Below are 17,497 nucleotides of genomic sequence, written 5' to 3'. Positions count from 1 at the left end.
TTGATTTAATTGGAGACTACCTAAACTTTTAAGAAAGCTTTTTTTGAGGATCCAGAATTATTTGAAAATTCTGGGCCTTTGCAGAAGCATGTATAATAAACCTTGGTTTTGCCTCCTAGATTTCTATTGAGAAATATGATGGGTAGCAATAACTAAGAATCATTGGATATTTCCAAAAGAGTGGTTATTTCTTCCTCCTCTCCCTTCTTCTCTTCAAGGGAATCACGTCAGGCTGACAGTATGCTGGTATGCTCAATGTCATGATCAATGATTGACAAGGGGCAATGACTGAGAAAGAAGCCTTGAGCTTCCAGGACTTTACCCACAGCATATATAGTCTGTCAAGTAACAAATTTATTTGTCCACCTACTACAGGGCTGCAAATAGGGCTGTGTCGGGCCAGAAGAACCATCTCTACCACCAGTGATGTTTCCTTAGTGCTTGAAATGGGAACCGGCCAGGGGGCAGAGGTAAGGAAGGAGGGAAAGGGGGAATCAACAGTAGATCAATTAAGTCTTTATTGAACGGATTACTTTGTAATCTGCACGTTCTAGGACAAAAAAAAAAAAAGATTAAGACAATACTGGTCTCTGGTTTCAAGGTACTCTGGAACTAGCTGGGGGAAAGGAGGTACTCCAATACCCCCAAAGTGCTAATTCAAAATTCATTTGGACCTGCAATGTGCCAGGCACTTCTGTAGGTCATAAGGATACCAAGACCTAAAAGAAAAGTCCCTGCACTCAAGCAACTTATGTTCTCCTGACAAGAAGGAAGGGGTGCAAAGGCCTTGCAGATCTACAGACCGTCCCTAGCAAGATCACAGTCCAGGTAAGATCTCGCGTCTTCCTCAGCCTCTTCCTCTTGCTGTTCCTCTGCTACTTCCCTCTCTCCTTTCCAACTCTGCTCTTCAAGAAGTCTTTCTTAATCTGCCTCCATCCATTCAATCGCTCCAGCCTCCCACTCCGACAGACTGTGAAATAAAGCGTTCTCTGCATGCTTTTGCTGCCTCCTACTAGCCCATGGAAAGTGATCGACAGTCGCCCCTAGAGATTCTGGCATTCCTTCGGAATGGACTTGGGGGAATGGCACACCTTGCAAAGTTTGACTCCGGGGGTCCCGGAGTGAAGGGGAAGACCCTGGATGAGTTTAAGGCCGAGCTGGAGGTGAGTGGGCGGAGAAGCCAGCTCCCCGACGCCGAGGGTGCGGGTCATCAGTTTTGGGTCTAACTGGGACTGTTTGTACTAGGCATGCACGGCCCCAGGCCAAACTCCCGTAGGAGGAGGGGGGGAGAGGAGGTGGAGAGGCTGGGGGAGGGGGCTCTTTCCAGGACAAAGTCCACCTCCTCGATTCCCGCAGGGGAAGTTATTTATATCTACTCCCCCCAATCCTAACCTCCCAATCCCTTCACCAGCAGAGGAGAGGGCCAACAGGTCAGTAACCCCAGGTGGGATAAGAAGGATGGTTGCTACTGAGCGTGTAGAGAGCGGGTGGGCTGGGGGTAGTGAGCCCCCGGCAGCGGGACCCAGAGCCGATCCAGTCCGCCAGGTACCGAAGGACACGTGGTGGCTCTCGGGCACCTGAGACCCACCTGGGAAGTTCTCTTTAAGAGACTGGGGAAGAGCCCCCTCGAAACTTCCTGGGACTCGTAGTTCCATCCCCTCCTGTAGAGCTCCGGGGCTCGTGAAAGGCCATGGAGGATGGGGAGGGAGCGGACTACATTTCCCAGAAGGCTCTACGCGAAGCTTGTGAATCGGGATCCCGGGCAGCTGGGGTTAACCTGGGAAGTGACAGTGGGGATGGACCAAGAAATTTAGGGGCTAGCGAAAGTGGGGGACCCTCTTGACCTCACTCCCGGATCCAGGGTTGCGGCGGCCTTGGGACTATGGGGTGACTGGGCGGACCAGGAGGCGGGGTGGGGAAAGACCCGAGGCGGGGGACCATGTGGGGCCAGGTAGCGGAGTACGACTGCTGTGGAGGACTCGGGAATGTGAATTTTTACCAGGTACGGGGCGGAGCCAGGGTGGGCGGCGCGTACTGGGGGGCCGGGGTGTGTGGGTGCGCAGTTGCCGACGTGCGGGGGCGATGCGGGGGTGGCGTGCGCAGGTGCAGGGTTTCTTAGGCGCACAGGTGCGGGGTCGGGTCAGTGCACGGGGTCAGAGGGCACCGAGGGGCATTGGAGGGGCACCGAGCGCTCTGGCTGAGTTCCAGCCTCCAGGAGCTGTCGGACCGGCACGTCGGGGCTTCTGATCGCAGGTAGCCCCACTGTGTCCCCCTCAGTGCCTCAATTCCATCACCCAGGGAGGCTGGAAACTCGGCGGCCTCCGGAGCCCTTGCTCTCAGAGCTGGTGGTGATTTCTCTCCCCTTTCTCGCCCTCCTCACCTTTCCTCTTCAGCAAAATGGGAAGTTAAGAAAATTTGGTCCATTCTCCTCCACTGTCCTCCCAAGGGGACCCTCACTCCCATTGACGTGTCTTTAGTGACCTGAACCCTTGGTTTGCTTTAAATAGCTTCCATTTCCACTGTTCCTTTTAGAAACATTTGTTAAGCACCTAATCTGTGTCGGTCACTAGGACACAAATACTAGGGGAAGAAGCAGATCCTGCCCTCTACGAGTTTACTTTCTGCTGTGGGGACATGACATTTATCACCCTAAGTAAATAAACACTAATTGGAACTTCGTGTAGAGGATGGCTATTGAGCTGAGCCTGGTAGGAAATTTAAGAATTCTAAAAGGCGATGGTGAAGGCAAGAAAGCATTCTAGGCATTAGGACCTGTATGCAAAGGTAGGAATAAGGAAATCAACAAATACTTATGGAATACTTTGCCCAAATTTTTGCCTTTCTTTGTACTTCCAGAGTTGAGCAGAGTGTAGTTAGCAAAACCAAGTTTGTTGCTTGGCGTAGACTTATACAATAGCTTGCTTCCCTGCCTGTAGACTTCCTCCCATAGTAATCCCCCAAGCTGATTAAATTAACTTGAATTTGGGTTGAGTGGGAGGTGCATAAAGTTACAAAAGTGGACCATGCTGGAGTGGAAATACAAATTAAAATAACAGAACTGAGACCCAAATGACTAGAGGCTATCTGAGTCATTACCAGACGGAATAGGGACTAAAGAAATTTTACCCCAGATATTGTGTTTTAATAGGACTAACTTGAGAGAGGATGGCCCCCAAACTATCAAGCTTAAAACCATTCACCCCTTGATTTTTGAGACCACCAGTGACTGAGGCATTGATAAATTCCATTGAGGGGGGCGGCAATCCCTTTTGGTAAGTTGACCTTACAGAAACAGCAGTGCTTGGAGAAGGAATGAGAGAAGGGCGAACATTCATTCTCTTTCCTAGTAACCCATTCCCATTGTCCATTTCATCTGCACATTATAGCTTATTAGGACTCAGGTGTCTCCTACAGTTGTCTGGTTTCTGAAAACATCTCCTCTTGGGCATTTTGGAATGTGCCTCTTCTCAAAATACCTCTGAATGGGGCCTCTATAAGACCTGCTTCTCTGGTTCAAATTACCTGCAGATTACCTTAGATACTTCTGCTATAATCTTTTGCAAAACAGATCAGTACAATTTAGTACAAACATCCTCCTGAATTTAGTTTTCCAATAACCAGCTCAAACATCAGGAACTCATAATTCACCCAACACTTCAGAGCATTTAAGCTTTTACATACCCCTTGCAGTTTCTTTCTCTGAACCCTGTATCTGCCAATAACAGGCTGAAGGAAAAATCTTAAAAAAAAGAAATCCATGAGGGTCTGAATTGTGAAAATGAGCCTGTTTCTTTTATTAATAGGAAAATATTTTTTATTTCTTGACAGTCATCAATTTTATATGCCAATTTTTCATTTAATTTTGAGAGCTCATTACTAAAACATACTCAAAACCTGTATTTCTCATTATGAACATTTGGAAGCCAAACATGTATGTATGTAGGTATGTATGTACACACACATACAACTTCTTAGAGAAAAGTCTGATCCTGTTTTCTCAAAGTTTTCTATTGCTTTTAATTTAAAAATTTTTTTTAAAGTAGAAAAACCTTTACAGCTATGTTTAATTCCCCCTTGGAAAGACATAATCCCTATTTCATTCTAAGAGAATGAGATACTTTCAGGGACCTAATCTTATACATGAATATATAACTATTAGGAAAGGAAGATGACAAACCAAAAACCTAATTTAATTGTTTAAGATATGGAAATGAGTATCATTTCAGATTGAAAAGAGCAAGATCTTACATAGTTGCATCCTATTATAGTAACTGTAACATTTTCCTTAAAACACATTGTATGAAATGCTACACTGAAACTCACTTAGAGATTTTAGCATTTACAAAAGCATTCAAATCACAATTTGAAAATTCACAGTAGAGAAATTACATTTTAGTCTTTGACTAGTGAGGATCCTGCCTGTGTTTTTTGTCTGCTTTCTAACTTGGCCAGATTCAGGAGACAGAAATTGTTCCTCTGAACTCTTCACATAGGTACAACTCCCCAGGTTGATCATGGGAAGAAAACATCTTGATTGACACAAATAAACAGATACAGTGATATGAAATACTAGTAATGGAGCTAAAAAAAATTCCCTTTCAGGCCAATAATGGGATTTAAATTAACTTGTTCTTAGCTTTAGTCATTCCTTCTCTAATAGGAAAGACATAGCTACTTCAACCCCTCACAGGCTCTGAAGTGTCAGTATCACTCAGATTCCCCTCCCCTCCCAACCTCCACTGAGGGTCTTTTTTGAGGGAAAAAAATGTTCTTCAAGAGATTATCCCCAGGGGATTTACCTGGGCTTTGTCTTGCCAGTTATGAAACTGTCACACTGAACACAAAACAGCACCCCAATACAGATGGAGACAGACAAAATTAACTTTTCCTTGATGGTGCCTATCTTAAGCTCGGAAGAAATTGGAGCTAGAAGGGAAGAGTCAGGTTCCTTTTTGTAGTACTTTATAGAAAAAGCCCCTGGTGGCAAATTCCACTAGTGAGCTCTTGGGTTATATAACCCTTGGAGGGTTATTTCAAATACTGGTCTCCCTGCTCCTGTCCCTTTATGGGTCAATAGTTATTACCTTTGAAAATTAAGGTAAACTGAGAAACGAGATTCCAAGCATGATCAATGTATGTTAGGCTAACAGGAACCAATAAATTGGGTCAGTGGCCTTTCTCAATGACCAAAGATTCAGAGTGAGAGCCAACAGGGTCTTTTAAACTTAGATGTATCATTTTATTGACCTAAGAATGCATGATTTGAACCTCTCCTAGCAAAGGCAACACAATCTCATTGATAGACATTTTAATGAGGAGATGGGTTAAGTCACCTCAACTCCTCCCCACTACTTTCTCATTAGGAAGTGGGAGTACATGAGTGTAGTCTGCAAGGACTTTGATTGAATCAACTTAAATTTGGAGGTTGAGTGGGTGGTGGATAGGTTACAAAGGGACTTATATTTGAATTGTTTATCCTTCCATTTTTGAACAGAGCCACTAACTCCATGAGTGATGTCTTGACATATGAATGAATTGGATTTAAGTGAGGCAGAGTTGCAAAAAGTTATTAGCCTTACTGTTTCGAGTCATCAAAGTCCAGTAGCAGGACAAAAGACAAGATTACTGGATGCAGTGGGTGTTCTTGGCATCTTTGATGCCTGACCAAGCTCTAAGGGATCCATAGTACCTGCTCCAGCTGCCTTCATGGCCATTGGAATAAATTGTTCTCATCCACCTGTTGTGCTGGGGGATGTCTTCACATACTTAGGATAGACATTCCCCTTACTTACCAATGGGTTTGAGAGGCCTGTTGGTTACCCTCTGTTTGGTTTAGCTGTCTGCCAAGACAGTTTTACTGGGATGTGACTGCTGGGCATGCTACAGCTTCTTGGAGCCACAGGTGAGAGTTGGTTGAATTCAGGTGGACACCAAAGGTGGATGGGCAGCCCTGAAAAAGGCTTAGCAAGCCCTTATACCAGAGGTGCTAGTCCTCCCTAAACATCCCATACACCCCTACATTTGAATTAAATGGATAGTGGGTGAAGTTATTGTCCACAAAAGTGGGTAGTACCAGGGTGGAGGTACAAATTTAGGTGACAGAATTGAGACGAGCACCATGAGAAGCATAAACTGTCTAGAAGGGGAGGGTAAAATTAAGATATAAGAAATCTGAGGTATATAATGTGAAAATATAGTAAGATACAAAATACTGTGGGAGTACAGAGAAGAAAGAATTGTTGGCTGAGGGTTGTCATGGAGAAGGTGATGTTTGTGCTGGGACCCTGAAGAACAGGCAGGAATTGGGTAGAACTAATGGGGAAGGCATTCCAGTAGGAATAAAGGAAGCTCCCTGTGCTCAGGGCCTGTCTTTCATTTTGTTTTTATTTGTATCTCTATCACTTAGCATGATGCCTAACATATATATATATATAGTAAGTACTTAATAAATCTTTGTTGATTGACTGGAGTCTGGAAAGGGAAAGAATATTGGGGAGTATCTGAGAGGTAATCTTATATCATTTTAGTCCTGACCCTCCTTCTAAAGACTCCAGTTTTACATTTATGTCTGTTCTGAGGAAATGTCTATTTAAATGACTTATTTTCATTCCAAACAGTATTTCCTCAAAACAAACTTATTTTCTTGAAATTATGGCAGTAGGACTGGTATTTTTCAAGCTAGAAACCTCCTTTATGCTGCATTAGTTACCTTTTGATTTTTCTTTTTATTTTGTCTCTTGGATTCCTGCTGGGTCCATGCAAATTAAATCCTCATTTTCCTATTCTTTGATAACTTGAACACCACCTTGTCCCCAACTCTAGTCTGTTTTAGATACCATATTTTAGGATGGGCATTGATCAGCTGACATGTGACCACTGGGGGATAGGGGGTTGTGAAGAGACTTGAGTTTTATGCCTTGGTAAATCTGAAAGTGGTTGGCTGGAAAAAAGGGGGATGTGCTCATGATAGGAAGAGGAATTAGCTTTTTTCTGCTTGAAATTAGAGTATAGCAAAGTGGGCACAATTAGGCTTGACATAAGGAAAACTTCCAGACTAAAGCTGTTCAAATGTTCAGTGAGTTGCCTGGGAGGTAGTGCAAAGCTGAATGATTATGTGTTGGACTATTGCATCAGGGATTCCTGTTCAGTTACAAGTCTGACATTCTAATTGTAAAGGGGAGAAGTGTGAAGCTAATTTTGGAAAGGTTGTGGTCAGATTGTAAGGGCATGGAATGCCAGTTAATTTTTTTTCCCCTACTGGTCCTGTGATTTCATTGGTATCAGGTACTCTTAGTGAGAAGATTCCTTTACTAATGCAGGTAGGTTATCTTTTCTGCAATTTGGAATCTAGGAGATATTCTTGAGACATTGAGGGATTAGGGGTCAGAAGAGGCTCTTGACTCCAGGTCTTTCTGATGTGTAGGCTGCATCTCTATAATCTATATTCAATAGCTAATGGAGGTGTTTTTGAAGGAGAGGATGGCATATATTAATCTGGCAGCACTGAGTAGAATTGATTTGTATAAGTTTACCTGATCTCCCATGGAAGCGGGACAAGGTAGTGAGGTGGAAAGAAGCAGTGAAGTCTTAGGAGTGGGGATGCAAATAGAAAGGACATTCCAAGGCAGAAATGGGAAAAGCATGAGGCATGTTTGTGGCAGAGAGGAGGTAACTCAAAAAAAAGTATTACTACTTTCCTTAGGCATTTGCCTTTTAATTGGAATCAGAGCTACCCAAATAAAGACGTGAAACACTAATGGCAGAATTTTAAGCATCAGTCATTGTGTAGTGAGAGATCTATTTTCTTTTTTTCCTCCCTCTTTTTTCCTTTCTTCCTCTGTCACTCCCTCCCTCCCTCCCTTCCTCCCTCCCTTCCTTCCTTTTCTTAGTGCTTGTAGGCCAATGAATTACTAAATTACTAGGTGACCCTGCTTGCAACATTCTCTTCCCATGCCCTCAGTAATATAGTACAGAGAAGGAATACTATAGAGCAGTGGGGGTGGGGGTGGTCCTGGGTTGGAACTATCACTACTGACTAATATACTTTGCCTTGTGAACTTGCAGCTGTTTTGAATGATTCTATTAAACCCTTTATATTAAATAGATCTACAAAAATTCTTTACATTCTTTTATATTGTGTCACTAGTATCATTTCTACCCCTTCTCCAATCTCTACAGTTCTGATTTTATGCAAAACAAAACAAAGTAAACTCAGTGCCCAAGTAGGCAGGGGTAGAAGTTACCAGCTCCTGGAGCTGATGTTGTATGCACATGCTTTCAAGGAGTGATTGACTATATACACAAACCAGCTCATGTCCCTAGATAGGTGTCATTGGACCTGTGCCCTGGCTCAGCTAGTGTCTAATCTTTTAAAAAAGTTTTTAATCCCCTCTCCCCCAACAAAATCTGATTCTGTGGAATTAGGGTTAAGGGTGAGGTATGATAGCCTTATGCAATCAAAGCAATAAAAGGCCTCTGTCCATTTTTTCTCTTCTTGCCACCCTTTCCCCACCATGTGATCCCATTACTCAACATGGTGACTATATGATGCAAGTTGACTGCCAGGTTGGCTGGAGTGAGGACTACTGAACTGGACCTAGGAGATCCATACTATGGTCTCAGCAGCTACCATGGGTGCAAGGTTTTTTCCTCTGAATTGGTAGGAGCAAGAATATTTGCAGATCCTCAGAGGGATCTAGAGGACCTCTGCTGCAGTGGGACATGTGAAAATACCTAGACAGCAAATATGTTTTTTTGGTTTTTTTTTTTGAGAAAGCCTATTTCAGACAAACTTTTTCAAATTAATGTTTGTGCAAATCAAGAAAGACTACTTTTTATGAGTGATGGAGAAGCATGAAGCAGGCAACAGCATTCCTGTGCGGTTTAGTCAGGCAGACAAGATAGGTATCCCTAAACACACTAACCAGAAGTCTTCAGTTTGAAATGCATCATGTTACCAGAGACCACTTAAAATTTCATAATATTAGCAGCCTCCATTTTTAAATGTAGTGTGTTGCTGGAAATAAATGGAATGTTAGAGCAGAAGCATGTAAGGCAAAATCGTGATGGTGTGTGCTTTGTTCTAACTTCCTGAATTGTCTTCAAAAACTCGGTCATCAGGGTAAGGAGCAAATGAGCAGTAGTGAAGGTGTTTTGAGGTAAACCCTAAGTCTTTAGACTGAAAAGTGAAGTGATAAATAGTAGTAGCTTGCATTTAAAAATTATAAAGTGCTTTACAAGTTATTAGCTCTTCTTCACAATAACCCTAGGTTCAAATCTTCCCCCATCACTAGTTTAGTGACTCTGGGCAAGTGTGACATTTCTTCATCTGTAAAATGGGGGTGACAATATCTGTGATATCTACCTCAGAAGGTGACTCTAAGGAAATCATGTGTTGATAACTTTTTTTTGGTGGGGGAAAGATCAGATCTAATTTTATTACTGTAAAAATCCCTCTACCAGGGCAGATTGGCAATTTATCTATAACTTAAGATCTCAGGGAGCTGCCTGGGCACCTGAGAGGTTTCATACTTTGTTCATGGTAACATAGCTAGTATATATCAGAGGCAGCTCAGGTTTTCTGATTCCCAAGACCCATTCTCTGTTCACTAAAATACACTGCCTTCCTTTGCAAACCTTAAATTACTGAATATGCTTACAGGGGAATGATTATATATATACACAAATCAGCTTATTATTAATTAAAGTATCATCTCATTTTGTTGTTGAGGGAACTGAGTTGCAGAGAAGGGACATACCTTAAGGGCTAGCAAGTGTCAAGGTTAGGCTCCAGCTCTTTCGACTGTAAAGACTGTACTTTTTTGGGGGGAGGGGAAATGATTCAAAGTCAAGTGACTAGTAACAAATATATTGACTTTAGTGAAGCTTATACAGTTCTCAGAATCACAGAATGACAAGACAGATTGGGTTAGGTCACTCCATCCCTTCTCAGTACCCCCTAATTCTTCCTCTCCTTCAGCATGGAAATCAAAGTGACTTGGACTGTTGTCCTCTTACTGTTTGTCTGATGTCATGGTGTAAGTTGTGTTTTCAGTGCTATTTATTGATCTGCTGTAGATATTTCCCAGGAAAAACATTGCTTTGAACTATTCCCAAATTGCTGAATAAACTAGGCTTGCTGAATAAATTAGTCCTCCCCTGCCAATCCAATCCCAAAAGCAAATCAAGATAACTTCTAACCATGGGTGCATTATTAACTCAGTCCCTGAAGAGTCAAGACATTATTTTGGGATTCAGTAGAGAAGAAAATGCAGTTTTAAATTCATCCCCATTCACTGTAAGCATAGCTATTCATACTTGTATTCAATACAAGTTTGTATTCTACCTAAATTTTGTTTCCAGATTTGGGAACTGGCCCAAAGTCATAGCCATCATTAACAGAGAACTGACTGACATTCACTTAGTTCAGGGGGAAAAGTAATCACCCTGAACTTCAGAGAAAATACAGAGAAATCAAAGGTCAATAGACATGCTTCCAAATGTCTGACAGATCAGCAGACAGACCCATCTGTCTGATCATAGTTAGCAGAGAGGGAAGCACCAACATCTGAGTTTTCAAAGCCGGGGATGGGTGGGGTGGGGGGCTGCTTAGCACCTTCCCAGAGTCTTATCTGGCACACAAACCTTCTAAAAATTAAGCCCCAAAGTAAAACCTCACCCTCAGAGTATTTATACATTTTTTATAGTCAGAGGACATCACAATCCTTGAGAACCAGTGCCTCATTAACAAAAGGTGTGAGCCTCCCTACAAATCTTCCCCAGACCCATAATGGGTGGGGAAGATCTTTAATCACATTATTCAGTTAGAGGCACTTTATACTAAAACAAAAGCTGCAAAAGATCCTACTTTGCCCTCACAGCAGGACACCCAAGTTGTAGTCCTGACCTGTCATTAACAAGGTGTAGGATCTTGGGCAGGGGTGGGGAACTTGTGGCCTTGAGGTCACATGTGGCCTACTCTGTCATCAAGTGTGACCCTTTGACTGAATCCAAACTTTGCAGAACAAATCCCCTTCGTAAAAGGATTTGTTCTGTAAAACTTGGATTCAGTCGAAAGGTTGGACTCAAGGACCTAGAAGGTCACATATGGCCTCGAGGCCATAGGTTTCCCACTCCTTCTCTCTGATCCTCTTTCCTTTCCTCTTTGCTAACTTCATGGTATGGACCAGAGGTGTCATTCCTGTCATGCCCAACTCCCAAGTACCACCAAACCAGATTAAAATGTAATTGGGAAATGTTCAACAAAATAAATACAACAGAACTGATGTTAATTTGCAGTTTTCCAAGTCCAGCAAGGATCCATTTCTATTTGAGTTTGACATCATTGTGCACTAGACAGTCTTTAAGGATTCTTCCATTTCTAACGTTCTAGAAATTCTAGGATGGAGACTAACTTCTCTTAGGTAGGAGAGAAAAAAGAAAAGAATGTGATCTAGTGAGAAGCCACAAGAACAGGGTGACTGCTTGTTTGTTGTGGAAAAAAAAATCTCCCACACAGATGCCCTGAATGCCTGAAATCCTACCATCATTAATTCATTCCTCTGACTCTGTGCATAAGCCTAGGAGGTGGCCCCCTCGTTGGTAGGGTGTGAAGAATGCTAAGAAGGCACCTCTGGTCTTCACTTTCACCCTTAGAATTTCTAACCTTTGAATTAAGCATTGCCTTCTTCCGGCTCCTCTAAGACACAGCCCTGCCCGGGATTCATTCAGTCTTTAAAACCAAAAACAAATTTTCTTTGTCATTTCCCAATGACTCTCCCCACCGCCCCATTTTCTAACTGATCTTCGTAGAGGTAGGAAGCAAGTTTCATTGTCATTCCTATGAAGTCACTACATTGATTCAGAAGTCTTCCACGTTGCTTTCCTTCACTTTATTGTGGTCATTAAATACTTAAGTGGAAATGAACCTACCCTTTGTTATGGCAAAGAGCTTGGCTACTTGAGATTTTCAGGTGCCCCTAGGGTGATGGGTGGGATGTTGGTCAGACTGGTTTGTTGCTGAGGGATGAGTACAGAAAAGGGGAGGTAGCAGATGTTACCGACAGATGTTGCCAACTGCGTAATTTCACCAAGGTGCCAGCTGTGGTCAAGAGATCTGGATTCTTAACTCAGGTAGTTTGTTGCTTTGTTTGTTACCCTGTGCCTACTGCCTGATGTCCTTCCTCCTTCACTAGCCTTGGTTCCTGGTCTCCCACAGCCCTCTTGGCTGACTTTGGGAAGTTTTTTTTCCTCTGTTTTCTGGGCAGTTTGAAGCTGGGTTCTTTCCATCAAATCTCCAGTTCTGGGACTAGCGTGGAGCCAAATGTTTCATCTTTGGTTTTACTTACCTCCTCACAAATGGCAAGATATCCTGCCAGGGAGGAAAGGGATCTCCTGATCAGTACTTATGTATTGGAATGAACTCATTTCTCCTTTCCCAAGAGTGATTTAGAAAAGAGAGGCCTGCTAAGGGTCATGCTTATACCGTGGAACTGAACTGCTGATTTCAAGCATAGTATTTAGAATAGGGGTTCTTAAACTTTTTGTGTGTGTCATGGACCCATTTGACTCACTCTGATGGACTTTCCAGAATAATGTTTTTAAATGCATAAGAGGAAATACAAAAGAAATCAATTATAGTGACTTGCAGTTATCAAATATTTAAAATATTCTTGGTAAATATTTAAATATACATAAAAAAAACCCAAATTCACAGAGCTGAAGTTAAGAACCCCTCATCTAGACTTCTGTGAGTCTTGACTTCATGACTCACAGTTTAAGAAGCGCCAAAGGGATCATGAGTGGAAAAAGTTTAAGATGCCCTGAGTATTAGTAATAATAGCTAACATTTATATAGTTCCTACTGTGTTGTAGGCACTATGCTAAGTACTTTACAAGTACTATCTCATTTGATCCTCACAACAACCCTGGAAGGTAGGTACCTATTTTTAATACCCATTTTACAGATGAGGAAATTGAGGCAAACAAGTTAAATGACTTGCCTACAATTATGTAGTTAATAAGTGTCTGAGGCCAAATTTGAACTCGGGTTTCTAGACCCTGTGTTCTAATCACTGTACTGCTTAGCTGCCTCCACAGTAGAAGGAAATAATTTGAGGGAATCCGTTCACCTAACATTCTGATGCTCCTCAAATTACATAATGCCTTTGTCCGTCTGTCTTGTCTAAGCATAAAACTGGCCTGGCAAGTCAGTGAAGTTGTTTGCCACAGAACCAGTGAAATGGGCGAAGTCAATATGGATCGATACGTAGTAATACTATAGTATTTACTTTGTAGTCAATGGATTTAGAGTTGGAAAGAAGCTTAGAGATAGTTTAGTTCACGCCCCTAATTTTTTGGATGCTTTGAGCGTTATTAAGCACTTTCCTCACAACCACTCTCTGAGGCAGATAGTGAAAAACATTCTTCCCATTTTACAACTGAGTAAGTTGCTCAGGGAGATCCAGTGATTATCCAAGGTTACCATTTAGTAAATGCTGGAACTGAAGTTCTAGTTCACTTGACTTGATTCCAAATCCAGTATTCTTTACACAGACCATAGCTGCTTCTTCTGAAAGCAGATGAGCTGGTGCCATTGGTCGTACAATTGCATAGTCCATTGTAGCACTGTATCTGTGATCTGAGATCATTTTCTGATATGCGGGTGTATGTTTATGGTCTTGCTTGGGATCCCCATTGGACTTCCCTATCCCACTGCGTTGGCAAAATTTATCTTTGTAATTCTTTTTGCCTCTATTCATTTGGTCTCCTTTCAAAGTTTCCATAGGTGCTTCAGGGACACATGTGGTTAAGCCAATAAGCATTTATTAGGTCCTTAACTATATTCTAGATGCAGTCCCTGCCCTAAGTAAGCTTATATTCTGGGGGAAAAGTTGAAAAGGGTTAGAGTAGGGAGGGAGGTACTGGCATAAAGCATGATTTAAAAAAGCCCAGTTTGGAATATAGCCTGGAAAAGAATGAAGAAATAGTTGACCTGGGCATCCTCTTTAAAGTGGAGCCTTTTGGAGGAACCAGCCAATCAGAAAAAGGGGAGAAGGGATGAAGGTATAGTGAGCTTCCAGGGTGAAGAGTTTTCTATGGCAAGGTAGAGAAAATCCTCTAGATATGAGTGGAGTCTGGAGGGGAATGAATGGTTCAGTTGTGTTGTAGTGAGAAGGCTATCGAATTTGGAGTTAGGAGTCCTGAATTTGAGTCTCAAAGCTAGTATGTGGCTACTTCCTAAGTGAAGTAGATTTTGCACAGGCCACTTAACCTCAGTGTTCTCATCTGTAAAATAGGGACAATAATACCTTTGTGAAGATGGTATTCACCTCCAGAGAAAGAACTGATAGAATGATATATGCATATTGTGGTTTTATCTGTCTATCCCATTTCTGTCTGTCTATCTACCTATCTATATCAGATAGTGCTTTCTCTAGTACAAGGTGGGGATGGACGGATGGAGGGAGACAGTTTGGAATTTAAAATGCAACCAAAAAAATACCTTCCCTACTTACATTGAAGGGTGATTTCTAGGATCAAGGAAGATCGTATATGTGAATATAAATTTTATACTTGTAAAACCTAACATGCTATACGAAAATGTCAGTTTTTGTTCTTGTTCTGGTCTAGGCTATTCTAATCATGGACAAAAAAATATTTTAAAAGAGGAACTAGAATGCTTAACACTGAAGTATGAATGACTTTCTGAGGGTAGAACTGTCCTCTACATAGGGAGAATGATCTTTCTGAACCGGAGACCCTTTCCAGGCTCTCTCCTATCATACCTTTGTTGACCTGTATCCTCTATGGATAGGATCATTTCTGGTGCCCACCCTGAAGCCAACATGGGCTTCCTTTTCAGCCCTGTAATCTGGATTCTTTCATTTCCCCACTGTGTTTTTTTGAGTTCTGCCCTGTCTGTACCCTTTTCTCTAGCTGGATGAGAATGTAATATGTATTTCATGGTTTCCCCTCTTTCCTCCTTGGCTGGGGTAAAAGCTTTAGAGATCCTTGTAGGTTTAGGGGAAAGGAGAGTGGCTGCCTGTAAAAACTCCTCAAAGACTGACTCCCCTTGAATGAACTGAATGTTGAATTACAGCCAGTTCGATTATGTGACATCACCAGAGAATGTGATATCTTGGTGAATTTAGGATTCTGGCTAATAGGAATCACAATACAACAAAATGTTATTAACAATCTACTACGGACAAAATTAATTTTTTTATGATTCAGAGGATTCTTTAGGATCTTTTCAAGTCTACAGGGTTAATTAGTGAAGTCATTAGTTTTCATGGTGATGGAGAGGAGCAAAAGGGCCACTTAATAGAAATATATAGGAACATGTGAGAATTATATATAGAAATAGGCTAATATAATGTATAGAAATAGGCTAATAAATCTGCTTCAAAGGCAGTTCTTGTTCACATAGACTTCTGTTTAACAGAGAACTTACATATAACTTTTTATTTTCAGTTGTGTCTCTGTGACTCCTTTTGGAGTTTTCTTAGAGATGCTGGAGTGGTTTGCCATTACTTCTCCAGCTCATTTTACAGATAAGGAAACTGAGGCAAGTAGGGCTAAGTGACTTGCCCAGGGTCACACAGTTAAAAGTGTATGAGGGCAGATTTAAATTCAAGAAGGTGAGTCTTCCTGACTCCAGGCCTGGTGCTCTACCCACTGTGCCACCTAGCCACCCCTCCTACACCTTACCCCCTTCCACACACTCTGATCCAGTGACACAGTCCTTCCTTGTTCTTGCACAAACAAGACATTGCACATTTCTTAGCTTTGGGCATTTCTCTGGTTGTGCCCCATGCCTGGAATGCTTTCCCTTGTCATGTCTCCTTCCTACTTTCTCTGGCTTCCTTCAAGTTCTAGCTAAAACCCCAACTTCTGCAGGACACCTTTTCCACATCTTCTTAATTGTCATGTCTTCCCTTTATTGGTTATTCCCAATTTATTCTGCATTTAGCTTGTTATAGGTAGACAGTTACTGGTATGTTTCCCTGAACAGATTGTGAGCTTCGAAGGCCAGAGATTGTCTTTTACCTTTCTTTGTATCTCCAGCACTTTAGCACAGCTCCTGGTACGGAGTTGCTGCTTAATAAGTATCTGTTGACTGACTGATTAACTGACTATCAGAGCTGTGCAGGAGAGGAATTTAATGAGGAGTTATGGTTAATAGTGTAGGTTAGTTATCTGCAGCACAGTATAGATGGGAAAATTCTGGTTCTGGCTGTCAATGCAAGTAGGCGGGTGAATTCTGGATTTAATTCCATAGGCAGTAAGTTCAAAGTATTCTTTACTTATCATCCCATTCTCCTACCAACTCTAAAATAGAGGTCACATAGAAGGCCAGAACAAGAGCTTAGCAGTTGAAGTGGCCTCTAAGACAGAAGCATGTTTCTCATCTTCACACATATGGACAGGATGCTGCATCCTCATGTCTTTTGGAATAGTGTCTGGGAATCTCAGTAAACTCTTCCTACCCCCTAGTTTTGAACATTCTTGCCCTCCCATCATCTGCTAGTAATTGTAAAATGTTTTGTGACTCCATTGGGAAATAAGATATACAGACAATGGGGTGTAGAAATCTACTTTGCTGTATGGGAAAATAGAAGGGAAGGGGATAAGAGAAGGTGGTGATAAAAGGGAGGGCAGATTTGTGGAGGGGTAATCAGAGTGCCAGCCAACTTGGGGTGGGGGAGGATAGAGGTGGGGAGAAAATTTAGAACTCAAAATCTTGTGGAAGTGAATGTTGAAAACTAAAAATAAATTAATAAAATTTTTTTAAAAAAGAAAAGTATTTTGTGATGTCTTAGCATGACAACCCATAAAAATAAGGTCAGACCTCAAAGCACAGTGTTTCGGCTGCTGTTAAAACTAAGCCTCAAGACAAAAATCTGAAAGAGACCAAATCTCCTAAGCTAAGGGCCATTTGTTAGGGGTTGGCAGATCCCCAATTCTGGAATCCCAGAAGGTGCCATTTGAGAAATAGCCTGCCCCTGACCTAATAGCTGAATCTTTCCCAAAGTCTAGTAGCTGAGGCTCAGCCCTTCTGTTCTGCTTTCCCTGATCCATGATTCAAGATTGTTTTTGTTAGAGACAAAAGAGGCTAGAGTCAGGGTGAGGAACCTTTGGCCTTGGCCTCGAGGCCACATGTGGCCCTCTAGGTCCTCTAGTGCAACCCTGAATCTAATCCAATCCCTTCATTCCGTAGTGGAGAAAATCGAGGTCCAGAGTAGTATCTTTCCAGCCAACTTTTCCTTCTACAATGTAGAACACATCTAGCTACCCACCTCCATATGTAAGTCATCATTTGTTTGAAGTATGTAAAGTAAATTTACAGCACAATCATTTCTGCATGTCCTAGGCTGATAAAGGTGGCTTTTAGATGGTTAATTCCACAATTTCTTCTTACCTCTTCCCCTTGGGTGATAATTGAGTTATATGAACTTTAGCCCTACCCTGCTTTTTAGGCTTGTTCCAGATCTTT

The 17,497-nt window shown here is 42.0% G+C and overlaps 1 protein-coding gene across 5 annotated transcripts in view; it reads left to right on the top strand.

Annotated features, from left to right (window-relative positions):
- The first annotated feature begins 375 nt into the window (after nucleotides 1-375).
- Nucleotides 376-17,497, top strand: part of PEMT (phosphatidylethanolamine N-methyltransferase) — a 185,071-nt gene continuing 167,949 nt past the window's right edge. The window contains exons 1-3 of one of the 5 annotated variants that reach the window (XM_072597072.1): nucleotides 376-470; nucleotides 689-828; nucleotides 954-1,163. In XM_072597072.1, coding sequence (XP_072453173.1) covers nucleotides 1,020-1,163 — 144 coding nt within the window. In that variant the 5' untranslated portion in view covers nucleotides 376-470; nucleotides 689-828; nucleotides 954-1,019. Of the gene's footprint in view, nucleotides 471-688; nucleotides 829-953; nucleotides 1,164-1,746; nucleotides 2,003-17,497 lie in introns of those variants that run through there. The other 4 variants (XM_072597073.1, XM_072597075.1, XM_072597076.1 and 1 more) reach the window with 4 other exon arrangements.

Source organism: Notamacropus eugenii, chromosome 3 (assembly GCF_028372415.1).
Source record: "Notamacropus eugenii isolate mMacEug1 chromosome 3, mMacEug1.pri_v2, whole genome shotgun sequence".
NCBI classification, from domain to species: domain Eukaryota; kingdom Metazoa; phylum Chordata; class Mammalia; order Diprotodontia; family Macropodidae; genus Notamacropus; species Notamacropus eugenii.
The sequence above is the reverse complement of the archived record's forward strand: the minus strand, read 5'-3'. Positions and strand labels throughout refer to the sequence as shown.